Source organism: Lepidochelys olivacea (assembly GCF_965140295.1).
Source record: "Lepidochelys olivacea isolate rLepOli2 genome assembly, chromosome: 6".
Lineage (NCBI taxonomy): Eukaryota > Metazoa > Chordata > Testudines > Cheloniidae > Lepidochelys > Lepidochelys olivacea.
The window spans coordinates 116,156,438-116,169,785 of record NC_140416.1 but is presented as its reverse complement, the minus strand read 5'-3'; the positions used below and the strand labels follow the sequence as shown (position 1 = coordinate 116,169,785).

Genomic DNA, 13,348 nt, shown 5'->3' with positions numbered 1-13,348 from the left:
CTATAATAAAACATAATAATGCACTTTGAGACTTTTTAGAATTGGATGTATTTTATAAACAAATCCTGCCTCAATTGCATGGAGATAGAGAAGCTTGCCATACTATCAACTCAAGCAAAAAGTTACTGCTTGTTGGAACGTGAGTTCCATCAGCTCAGGAGATATATGGAATAACAAAAGCCAGGCATGCCCCAGTGAGCAAACAGAAGACTGGATACAGCCTAATTCTTTATACATCTTATTTCTAGATTGGTATAAATCTCCTCCACCTAGTTACACTAACAACCTGGGAAGCCACTGGGTTTGAGCTTGAGCTTTGTGCAGCAATATACTTAACTCGAAGAAGTTCTCAGTGAAATAACTGCTTGGTTTTTATGTTCAAAACCAGAAGTAGTACCAAAAGGACGCTTTCTGAAAAGGACGCGTCTCTGAAAGGCTCCACGAACAAATATGTTTGAAGCTTATTGTAGAGGCCTCGTGCGCCTAATGAAACCAGCATATTGTGGAAAGATTCAGGAGGTGTATGCTCATAAAATAACAATGGCAGTAGCTGACTTTGTGTCACAGAGAGTGAATTTCTCGAAATAGCCCTTATTCCCAATCTGTTTTTGAATTGGTGTTACACCATTTTGATGGTAGTTAAAGAGTTAAGTGCACCAGGGAAGGTATTGAAAACTTGCCAGTAGCTATGGCAGTTGCTGTTTTTTCCTGTCTTCGGTTTGGTCACTAACTAGACTGTCCCACAAGCACTGTAACTAGTGACATTGTTCAACACTGAAGGAATCCACTTGCTTTGTGCAGCCAGTATTTGAGTTATCATTTTTGTATTCTTATTTAAACGTTGAATCTGGAAGATTTCCCAGATGGATTGTCTGCCCCGTTTCACTACATTTTAGATGCTGGGGTCAGACGGGCAGTAAATTGAATCACAGGGTGAATTGTGATTTACTTTATCTCTTCTTGTCAAACAACTTGTGAATTATTCTTATCTTCCCCTCATTTCCCATAAAACATCTGGCTAGCAGATTTAAAAATAAAGAACATCTATATGCCAAAAATGTAGCTGTATGTGTGCCACAGATGATCCCACAGCACACCCCAAATGGGAGTTTCTTAATCTGGGATGGGTTTGGAGAAGGATCCATGAGATAATCCACAGCACCGTTATGTATTTTCTTATCTCAGCGCTGACTCAGGCTATTTCGTAATGTTGCTGAATTACAATAACTCAAAGCTATAAACTACTACAGTCACTCCTTGGATGTTAACTAACTTGAATATGGGCTGGCTCCAAGGAGCCCTCTGTATGGGCTGTATCACCTTTTGTTACAGGTTTCTATAGTGCCCAATTCAATCCTGGACTCTAGGCCCTGTCCTAATGCAGATAAATGTCTGAATAAGAAAATCTATCGATTAGCACCAGCGTCTAAACAGTCTTTGCATTTAAATATCTTCTATTCATCCAATTTTACTTCAAGGGTTTGTTAAATTTTACTGCTAATGAGAGTTCAAACATTACTTTCAGACAACTTAATTTTGCGAGTGTACCTCACTAGTAAACTAGTGTGAATTAAATGTATTCGCATCATCTCTTCCCATTACTTCAAAGGGACTGTCAGTAGTTTAGCCCTAATTTTTTTTTTAAGTATTAACAAAAACCTAGTATTCTTCTTTGAGTGCCTGCCTATGTCCATTCCACATTAGGTGTGTGCACGCTGCATGCAGAGTCCCCAGAGATTTCTTCCTCTGTGGTATCCATCAGACTGGCTCTAGTGTCCTCTGGTCCTGTGTGCTGATGTACCAGTACCTCTCAATTCCTTCGTACCGCCCGCAACAGTTGCTGGAACAGCTCTTCTTGCTTTGGCAAACTCCTGCTCAATGGTCTTAGTTCAGTCCTTTTCCTATGTTTCTCCGTACCCTGTACTTAATTTTTCTCAGTTTAGACTGTTGTAAATTAGTTGTATATAGATAGGTTGTGCTTCTCACCTTGTTAGCGGAGTTTCATCTGCTCCTGGTGCCGGGGCACGCTTCGGTTCCTGGGTTTCAAGCCCAGTGCCTCCTACAACAAGCCTATGCCTGTGAGTGACCCACACTCCAGTTGTCTGAAGTGCCTGAGAGAGACTCCTGTTAGGAACTGCTACCAGATTTGGTCCCTGGGTTTCAAACCCTGTAAGAGGAAGAACCGGGAGGCCAGATTGAAGTCCCTCCTGATACAAGGTGGTGCTCTATCCCTCATCAGAGCCAAGCCAGTCAGACTTGGCACTCAGTATCTCAGTGTTGGTACAAAGTGCTCCTCTCGCTGGGAGAATCTCTCAGCACCGTTGTCCTTCACCAGTGCCAAAGAAAAAACATAAGAAGCAGCTGGCTGAGTGTGGATGTTTCCCCGGTTCTGAAGAGAACGAAGCACGGGGCATGCAGTGGAGTGCGACATGAGTCTGGCCACTCCTCTGCCCCTGCTCCAAGGGCAACACCGGTGACTCCGCCTCATGTACAGACGCTGTTGAGTCCTGTCCCAGACCATCCCTCAGCACTAAAAGGGCAAAGCAGCACAAGCGGGATCATAATAGCATCTACCCTGGAGGTGTTCTTTGCAGCTAGGAACCTGCTGGTGCTATCAGTACTGATGTCGCCAGTGGTATAAGAGTCAGTAGCATCAATAACGGGGTGCAGAAGGGAGCATGTGGCCCCAGGCTCCCATTTGGTACCATCTAAAGGGAAACCATCCTTGCTTGTCTCAATGCAGGTCTTCCCTCCTCAGCATCGTTCGTTGGCATCGATGGATACTGCCTCTCCATGGTCCCAGGTGGAAGGCTTGTCATCGGACTCAAAGTGGAGTCATATTCCCACTTGAGGAACCGTTGCCAGTTCTCCTCCCAGACAGCCCTACTAGTTGGTGGATCTGGTGCAGGAGCACTGCAAGTACATGTGGGCACTGGTCTATGCAGATGCAATGGCCATTTTGGAACTGCGGGGTTTTCCGCTGATGCAAAGGCCCTCTTCCAGATGCCGAAATTCTGTAGTTTCAGGAAGAAGAGCACCCCCATCCCTATGACCGGCACCCGACCCACACTCCGGTACCAAGCCCGGTACCAACCTGCAGGACCTGGTTGGTGCAGAAGGAGCAGGAGATGAACCCCGTGCCGGTGCAGGCCTCTTCTTCCTCTTCCCTAGATGATGCAGTGTCTGGGGCGTGCATATTCCCCCTCATGACGACTTCGCAGCTGTTCAGGAGCTGTTGAAAAGGGTGATCTCAAACCTTGGGCTGGAAATGGGGGTAGTCAAAGAATCCTCCCACAGCCTGGTTGATATCTTGACCACCAAGGGCCCGTCAAAGGTGGCCCTCCCTCTCAATGAGGCCATTATGGGACTGGTTAAAGACCTCTGGCAAACTCTCTGTCCTCCCTCCCTCCCACTGCCAAAAGGACTGAAAAGAAGTACTTTGTTCCCACCTAAGGCTGTGAATACTTGTACTCTTATTCCCCTTCAGGATTCCTGGTGGCCTTAGCGGCGGAGAGGGACAGATGGACAACAAGGAGCGACCTCCAAAGCAAAGGACGCAAGGAGACACAACAGAGGTCCAACAGTCCATTCAGGACCTTCCATTTGAAGGCACTTCGGAGGCCACATCAGTTTGTTCAGAGAAGAATGAACAAACAAGCTTCATGGCCTAAAGGATTCTAGAGACACCCTCAAGTCCCTGGGTCTATATGCCCTGGTGCGTTTGAGGACACACTTCGGACGTCAACAACTGGTCCGCTTCTCAGCTCCACTGTCTTGTCAGGACCTGTTTAAGAAGCTAAACTGGTTAAACGCAGACAACCACTCCCATTCACTTCAGCCTTGCTACCAGGCACTCTCGGGAGGCTCCAAGTAGAATTTTTGATGGGGTGCTCGAGGGTGTTATACCAGTTCTTGTACCAGATCCTGCCCCATTTTTGTTTTCGGACCATCTCTCCCACTTCAGTCCAGTGTGGTCCTTCATTACATCAGACAGCTGGGTACTGAGTACAGTGGAGGAAAGTTACTCTCCAGTTTATTTCCATCCCTCCTCCCAGCCCCCTTTCCTGTCCCTCTTCAGGGATCCTTCTCATGAGTAGCTTTTGGCCCAGGAGGTACAAGCCCCCCTCCAGGTAGGGGCTGTGGAGGAGGTACCTCAGATCTTGAGAGGGAAAGGGTTTTACTCCAATTATTTCCTAATCCTGAAGGCCAAAGGGGGTCCCAGACCCATACTAGACCTCCATTTCCTCAACAATTACCTCAAGAAACTGAAATTCCACATGGTCTCCCTGGCCTCCATTATTTGCTGCCTGGATCCAGGGGACTGGTACACTGCCCTCGATTTAAAAGACTGTATTTTCACATCTCCATAAACCACAGAAGGTTTCTCAGCAAACCATGAACCAGACCCACTATCAGTTCACTGTCCTCCCCTTTGTGAGTAGTCACAAAATGCATGGCAATAGTGGTGGCCTTCTCCAGAAGGCGAGGGGTGCAAGTCTATCCTTACCTCAATGACTAGCTGACCAAGGGCGGGTCCGAGACCCAGGTGACAGCCAGCATCTACCTGCTCCAAGCTACCTTCCAAACACTGGGCCTGCTGATAGACGAGCAGAAGTCAACCCTCATCCCCATTCATAGGATAGAGTTTATTGGTGCTGTGCTCGATTCCACCTGGGTCAGAGCCTTCCTCCTAGAGGCCTGCTTCCAGACAGTGTCATCCCTGCTATCACAGGTCCAGGTCTGCCACATCATGACAGCCCGTTTCTGCCTCAGACTATTGGGTCATATGGCCATGTGCACATATGTGGTACAGCAAACGAGACTGCGCCTCAGACCTCTTCAAACATGGCTGGCGTACTCACCAAACCAAAACATGGCCGGCGTACTCACCTCAGCATACTCGCCAAACCATCGTCATTTGAACTCTGTGGTTATGGTTCCTGCTCAGGTCCTTGTCTCCTTAGATTGGTTGAGGGAACCCCCAATCGGTAGGCTTGGGCATTAACTTTGTCATTCCCCCATCTTCAGTATCCCTAATCTCAGATGCATCTGAGATAGATTGGGAGACTCATCTCGAGCACCTCAGGACTCAAGTTCCCAGGAGGAACTCTCCTTTCACATAAATATCAGAAAGCTCAGAGCAATCTGCTTAGCACACTAGGTGTTTTTACCCCAGATTGTAGGCAAGATTGTTCAAGTTCTTACGGATAACACAGCTGCCATGTTTTACATCAACAGGCAAGGAGGGATATGCTCTCTTCTCCACCCCACCCTCCATGTCAAGAGGCTATTTATTCACTTGTGGAAATTCCGTGTGAAACACTCGATCCACCTTGAAACTTCTCACCTTCCGGGAGCCCAGAACAATCTGGCAGGTTACCTCAACAGATCTTTCTCCTTTCACCACAAGTGGTCCCTTCACACCAATATAGCCAGGACCATCTTCCAGTGGTGGTGGACTCCCTGTTTTGCTTGGTTGTAAAATGGTCTACAAGGGAAGTGTCAGCGGTTTTGTTCTCTACATGCACGCAGCCTGGGCTTGCTCACAGATGCCATCCTGCTTCTTTGGACAACGCACCTGTTCTATGTGTTTCCCTCCCCATTCCTCTCGTGCACAAAGTCCTACTCAAAGTCAAGCAGAACAGAGCGAAGGTTATCCTTATAGTTCCAGCATGCATGCCAGCACTGGTTTTATACGTTAGTGGACCTGTCAGTAGCTATGCAGATGCCACTCCCTCTCCTCCCAGACCTGATCTCACAAGATCACAGCCAATTGCTTCACCTGAACCTCAAGGCCCTCCGCTAACCATGGTTAAACCCAGCTGATTCCGCCAAGTCTTGCTACGTAATAGGAAACTATCTACTGGAGTGACTTACCTCGCCAGTGGAAGCGTTTCTCAATGTAGTTGTGTCTGCTGGAATATCTGCTTCATCTGAGACAGCAGGGCCTAGCTATTTCGTTGATTTTAAGGTACACCTACCGGCCATCTCGGCCTTCTACCCTCCAGTGGATGGTAGGTCGATTTCTGACCCGGGTCCCAAACCAGGATGTTTGCAGATCAGCAATCTGGTTGTCAGTGCATACTTTTTCATCCCACTACACCATCACCCAGCAGGCTAGCAGTGATGCTGGGTTTGGTAGAGCAGTGTTGCAATCCGCATGTCCATGAACTCTGAGCCCACTTCCTAAGGTACCGCTTGGGAGTAGACTAACATGGAATGGACATGAGTAACCACTCGAAGCAGAAAAAACAGTTACTAACCTTTCTGTAACTGTTCTTCGAGGTGTGTTGCTTATGTCCATTCCATGACACACCTTCCTGCCCCTCTGTTGGAGTTAGCCGGCAAGAAGGAATCGTGAGGATGCGGAGCTGGCCGGACCCCTTTTACTGGTGCATGAGTGCATGGCACCAGAGGACACCAGAGCCTGCCCAATAGATACCATTGAGGGGAAAATCTCCAGTGACTGTGTACGCGGCACATACATACCTAACATGGAATGGACCTGAACAGCACATCTTGAAGAACAACAGTTACAGAAAGGTTAGTAACCATTTTTAATACAATTGTTGAAGAGGGCATTTGGCACTGCGGACCCAGTTCCCTTAGCGTTTTAAAGTGCAGAGGAATGATGGTCCAGCAGCTAGGAGGTGGGGTGTTTTTTGGCGGGGGGATAGGGGTGTCATCAGTGGGCAAGGGAATAGGTGGAGTAAGGAAATGTTTGGGCCCTTTGCTAGAAACTGGAAAGTGGACAGGATCTCTGATAACATTGTTCTACCTAAAACTGATTGATTTTAAAAAGAAACATCTGGACAAACTTGTAACTTTACACTAGAATTGCTTTTAAGCAGGCCCAGTTTTAAGCCTAAACTATTTGATTATGTTCCTCTTACTGCAGTTATAAAAGGTGACCATGCAAAAGGGCTACCAGAGAAGCTTTTATCAGAAAGCCAAAGTCAAAATGAAGTGCTGCCATCTTGGAAAGTAAAGTCTGGGGTCCCCTAGCCTTTCAGAAATGGGAGTGCTCCATTGACATGTTGCATACTGCTGACCACTGCTTGAGTGGTGTCCAGCCATTCCTGCTAGAGGAGTGGCCACAAGGCCTTTGAAGGGAGGAGGAAAATATAAGGGGAAGCTCACCCCCTGAAATGACCAGCTTGGCCTTGAAGATTCTAGGATAATTGTAAAGTACATCCTTTTCCTTGAAAACAGGAGGATTATTTCACATTGTGATGAGAAACCATTGGTCAAGAACGAAATTCCTCAAGACTCACGAAGTACAAAATACAGTGTGTTTTTAACTGATGCGCTAGGTTAATGGGGGAAGATCAATAGCAGCAGCTACGGAAAGGGGACTTGTTTGGGCAGAGTATGAAGCAGAGCACTGGCAACATGGCAAATGCAAAGAGTATAAAGCCATGGTTTAGAGAACACATGGCTCTTTAACCTTATTCAAAAATAATAGTGCATGTTTTTCTTAACCTTAGAGTTTAGTCTGCTCTCAGTAAAAACAAGATACATGAAAAACCGTGCACCAGAATAAGCAAACCTCTTTTTCCTGGTTTCTGCATATAAGATTTACAGATACTTAAAATAAACCTATGAAAAACAGACACAGTGTGCTGGAATTTGCTAACTAGTCGGAGCAATTATCTACAGGTTCCAAAACCCAACTGAGCTTGACTTTTGGAAATAGACTTGGCAAGCTCTTCTTCCTGGTGCTGTTGTAAAGGTGTACATGAAAAGATACTGACCTCTGCCAGAAACCCCAGGAATCCCGTTCAGAGATGAACTTGGGTAATGGTCATGAAGGAATTAAAATAACACAGATGTGGATTAATGTGAAAAAGTAGGCAAAACACTTAATTCTCATTGTGTGGTTTCAGTGTGGCAGAGCATTTTTAAAATGCTCTGGTGTACCACAGTAATTAAAGGGGTTAAGAACATTAAGTTAACATTACCTAACAAGAAAATAAATGCCTCAGTTGAAAGCCAACAATGTATCCTGTTTGTTTTATTGGACAAACAAGAATTAATGCAAGTTGCCATGGTAAAATTAGGTTTAAAACCTTTTCAGCAGTAATGATTTTTGTGCTGCTTCAGAGATCACATACTAGTTGATTGTGAAGGCCATAATTTCTGTAGAATCAGACTTCTTTATAAGACTGACACTCCCATTTAAAGGTGATCTGGAAAGGGGAAAACAACAGACTGTCCTCCCATTCTTCTCTCCCCTCCCCCATGTCTGAGGAAGGTTTGAAAAGCTTTTCAATAAAAGGCGTGTTTGGGGGTATTACCCCACCTTGCTTGGGTTTTTTTTACTTTAAAAATTCAGATCTTTTTCTTGGAAGACTCTATGGAAGACTGGAGAACTATTAAGGTTCTGCCAAGAGAAAAACATGCTGCAAGTAAAACTTGATTGATTGAGATGAGAGATGATTTTTATTAAGACTATGTAAAACTCACTGGTATTATGGGTGATGGGGGTGTTTTTAACTCAGGAGAAAAGCTGTCAGATATCCTCCAGTAAAATCAGGGAACATAAGACTTTTGTTCCTAATGTTTTAAAGGACAAGCAAAAAAAAAAAATCTGTTCTTTATAAAACAAAACCAGGAACTCTCTTAGGCTTTCTTTCATATGTCATAAAGAAGCTAAAAATGGCACAAACTTCCAGTCCCCTGCCCACCCCGCCACCCCCATTTGTAGGTTACCATTGATGTTGAAAGGGAGTTTCTTTGTACTATGTAATGTCCATGTTGTTGAGAGCTTGTCTTCAGCACCATGAAGCCTTCCCTGCACTCGTTAATATAAAGCACTGGTACGTACCTGGATTTGGCAATAAAAGACAAACTCACTCTGTTAACTTAGCATCTTACTAACAATAACTCAGTTAGAAATATCGCTCACGTGGGTACATTATAGTTATTAGGTGTGAGAAATACAGTTTTCAGACTGTAATTAATCATTATTTAATAACATTCTTTACACATTTATGGCATCAATGGGTATGACCGTTTTATTACATTTTACCTAAAAAGGCTGACCTGTTTTATGTACTCTTTATGGAAACAGTGCAGTCATAAATTAAAAGATGCAACTCTTTTGGATATTTTACTGTTGGTCCTGTATTTTCCTGCCAGAAGTGCAGCTGTTTTGGGTTTCTCAGGATAACATATAAAAAGGCTGTGTGCGCATTGCAAGTTTATGCTTGAATTACCAAGCCAGAGGTGGAATGACTCAACCTTCCCGGGTGCAACTTGTTTTGATTCATCACATCTTGGTACAGCTAGTTTAATTTTAGTGGCTTTCATTACAACTGTGGAAAACCAATTCTCATGTATGGTACTGTATCTGGCTTTTAAAGGTTGAGGCAGCCACTCTCCTGGTGGTGATAAGCTGTAACCCTGGGGATTTGATGTGCTTAATTGAGTTCTGTGGACCAGATCCTCAGCTGGTATAAATGGGTATAGCTGCACCAAAGTAATTTACACCAGGTGAGGATCTGGCCCTACATCTTTATTATGCCAGGGCAGGGATTATGAGTTTATGGCACTAAATGAAACATTCAAGCCCCATTTAGCCCCATTCTTCTTCATACAACACTGCCACTTTACTGGTAGTTCTAAGTGGGCAAAATAACCTGAGTGTTTGCTCTCTCCAGCCCTTTTTTTGGGAGCCCAAGAGCTCAAGGACACACAATGAGCGTAGCTTCTTCCAGCTTCAGGTCACTGGTTCAAATTTGGTCTGGATATTTCCAGCCCTGGTGAAATGAGTTGCTGGTTTCTGTCCACTTGCTAATAGGGATTCTGAGGACACCTGTCTGATGCAATTTCCCTATCTGTAAAATGGGGAATATGCTTAATTCACAGGGGTGCTGTAAGGATTCATTCACTAATGGGTCTGGTTTTGCAATCGCCTTGCACCAGTGTAACTTCATGGATTCAGTGGAGTTGCTTCAGATAGACATTCTGGGAGCAGAACGCAGAGTATTGGTGTCACCAAACCCACCAGCAGTCTACTGGCGTCACCAAACCCACCAGCAATCTACTGGCAGTCTAGCATTAACTGGACACAGAACTCCTCAAAGACCCCTTCACAGCAATGCAGGGAAGCTTGTATTGCCATTGTCCCTCCGGGCTTGTCCTGTGAGTTACTAGGGGACTTCAGACGCAGGTGGTTCCATAGACTTCTATAGAGTCTGATATCTTTCACGTTCTTGACTAAGTGCTTGAATTTACTCACCACAAATAGCTAGATTTTCAAGAGCGGTGACAAAAGCAACTGGGGGAAAAATGCATAGATACTAACTGCACCCAGAAAACCTGAAATTTGTGAGCACACCTGGGGATGCATTTTCACACATACTAGGCTGTATTATATACCTGTATTTTCCAACTGGTGTGCCATCAGGCCTGAACAGGTGTGCTGCTAATTTTTTTGAAAAACTACACTAGAACCAAAAACCCTTCCTTTGTACTTTAATTAGTGTTGAAGGTGGATTGCAGTTTGTACTTTTGCTCTCCAGGACCAGGCCCCGTGCGAATATTATGCATCCGTCACATTCCACTCCCCAAAGTAAGGTTAAGATAGCAAATTTGAGTCATAGAATATCAGGGTTGGGAGGGATCTCAGGAGGTCATCTAGTCCAACCCCCTGCTCAGAGCCCTGTGGAGTGGGAGAAGCGAAGAAGAAAGGAATGGGGGGAAAGCTGCCTTCTGATTGGCTGTCTGCCTCACTACCCTGCCTGCTCCAGGGGTAGAGCAACCAATCAGAACTCAGTCTCCCTCTTCTCCCCCCCCCTCCTGCAGCCACCAGCTGGGGGTTGGGGGAGGGGAAAGAGCCTCTTGGAGCCACCCCTCCCCAGCCTGGAAGGGGAGCAGGGACTCTGCTACAGCCCCCCAGGGTTGGGAGGGGAGAAGAATCCCAGGAGAAGCAGAAGTGAGGTGTGGGGGATGGGTGTGAGGTGGTGGGGCGGTACAGCTGGTGCGGGTGGGGGGCAGAATTGGGGGGAGGTGTGGGCTGGACTGGAGGGTAGGGACAGAACTGATTTGGAGACTGGGGAACAGGATTGATTTGGAGGTTGGGGGCAGAATTCATTGCTGGGCTTGGGATGGGCAGATGTGGGGGGTAAGAAATTCTGCTGCAGGGGCCAAAATCCTCCTACCCAATACATTTGGAAGCCTTGTTTGGGATTGGGTCATGAATATTCATGAGTTCCTTTGGAGACCATGTGGTGTGCCTCAAAATAATGGAAGGTACATCAAGGTGTGTCGCGGCACACAAAGGGTTGGGAACACTGTTATACGCGCATGGGCAGGTTCTTCCAGGTGCGTGGCCTCTGAAACGTGCCCGAGGTCTTGGAACCCTTGTTTTCTGAACTTTACAAGCCATTATGTTGTATTATTTAATCAGTAAAACTTTTAGGAATCTAGATTTTGAGACTATACAAAATATATTTATATGTGGTCTGACTCTTTAATAATCTGTGCTTTAAGTATGTTAGCTTCTCCTGTAATTGTTCAATAAGCGAAGTATCCTGAATGATTTCTAAGTATATTTGATCACTGTAGTTTCTAATGGTCTTAGTTAGATTTTGAGTGATATTTTTACCATCACTGGAAAAGTTTTCAGTGGTGAGAACTTAAAAACTACTTGGGGTTCCCACAGTATATGTGATATTTGGTTTTGGCCTAAAACCATGTTTCTCTTTGTTTCAGATATCTAAACCATGTCCGAGCTACCTCTCCACAGGATCTTGCTGGGGGCTACACTTCCTCCCTTGCTTGTCACCGAGCCCTACAGGATGCTTTCAGTGGCCTTTTCTGGCATCCCAGCTAGCCTGCATACACCGCCCTGTGAGCAGTGGATTCTGGAGTGGAGCAAGGAGCAAGTCAAGCAAACCTCCAGTGAAACTGCTGCCATCTGCACTATCGTTAACCTGCTGTCACCTTTTTCATATATATATAAAATACTTAAGCACAGCTGGCTTTACTAAAGGTTTTTGTTTTGTTTTTTTTAAGTCTGCACAAGAGCTTTGTAAAGTGGTGGATACATTTTTGCAGAGGGGGAACTCTAGTCATGTGGTACTTTGCTGAGAGGGGCTGAAGCAATAAGCCACATCTAATGGAAGATGTGAATAATTCAGCTATGTAGATGTTTGAGGTTTAAAAAAGAGACTTGTAAATTTTTTAAAATAAAACCAGACTTTTTATTAAATTTTGTGGTTTTACTCTTATTGCAGGGTTTTATTTGCACAAGCATTTAAATGCCATTTTGATTATAACATTGAGTCAATATTCAAACCTATGGTTTTTTCCCCATAAAACTATTTTCTCCAGCCTAGACGAGTGGGTTTGTTTCGTAATGCCTGTGGGGGGAGACAAGAAAACGTGGAGCTGTGCTGACATCACTCCTATATTAGACATACTTGATGTCACTCCTCATGCTACCTTTGTCCAGAAAGTGGCAGTAAAGTCCCTGGCTAAGAATCCTTCACCTGTGTTCCTGGAGAATAAGCTTAGGTGGAGCATCATTACTAGCTCAAGTGGTTCTAACTGGAGAAGGCTAAAGGAGGCCAAATGATATAGAAAAGAATGCAACAAACCTTTGCTTCATCATTTTGTGTGTGTCATTTCCCCCCCACCCCCCTTCCAAGGCAATGCAGCTCCTTTATTAAACAGAGCAAGTTTTCTGTGACAGTTTAGAACAGTGGTCCCCAGGGAGCACGGCATGGCCTGGGCCAGCCCCCACAGGGGACAGGGAAGGAATGCCACCCAGGTCTGCTCTGCCCTGGCCTGTGGGGGGTGAGGAAGGGCACAGCACCTTCCATTACAGGTAAAAGGGAGGGGGGCCATGAGAGGAAAGTTTGGGCACAAATGTTTTGTGTGTGTGAGGGGGAAGGAGTAGGAAAGGCTAATGCCCTTCAAAGCCTCGGTTGTCTGTATGCATTATAGAGTTTAAAGTAACAGATTAAAATGGAGACTGGGGATGAGAACAAAGGCACAGAGTGAGGAATATTAGCCTCTGCCAACAGATGGCAGAAGCTAGACAGCAAGCTTAACTAGCAGCAAAGGTTAGCCAGGTCTTGAGTAGTTTGAGGCTGTTAGCCTGGTTGGGGAGAAGTGACATGGACCGGTGTTTGAAGCGGAGCATAGGAGGTGAAAGCAGTTTTGACTGGGGAATAGAACCAGAGCTTCTAGTAGAGGGAGAGATGAAATAAAGTTTTCAGCTTTATCTTAAAAAGCTGTTAAAAACCAGCTGGTCAGCTTTTTCAAGAGGGAGAGAACAGGGGGGTTGGTATCGCAGGAAAGTGATAGCCTTGCTCCAGGTGGTGTATAAGCATGAAGC

At 45.4% G+C, this 13,348-nt stretch overlaps 1 protein-coding gene across 2 annotated transcripts in view; it reads left to right on the top strand.

The window, feature by feature from the left end:
* MNAT1 (MNAT1 component of CDK activating kinase) overlaps positions 1-12,217 on the top strand; it is a 198,300-nt gene extending 186,083 nt beyond the window's left edge. For both annotated transcript variants that reach the window (XM_084629981.1, XM_084629982.1), the window contains one exon: positions 11,719-12,217. In XM_084629981.1, the coding sequence (XP_084486107.1) occupies positions 11,719-11,839 (121 nt within the window). In that variant the 3' untranslated portion in view covers positions 11,840-12,217. The remainder of the gene's footprint in view (positions 1-11,718) is intronic.
* The last annotated feature ends 1,131 nt before the right edge of the window (positions 12,218-13,348 follow it).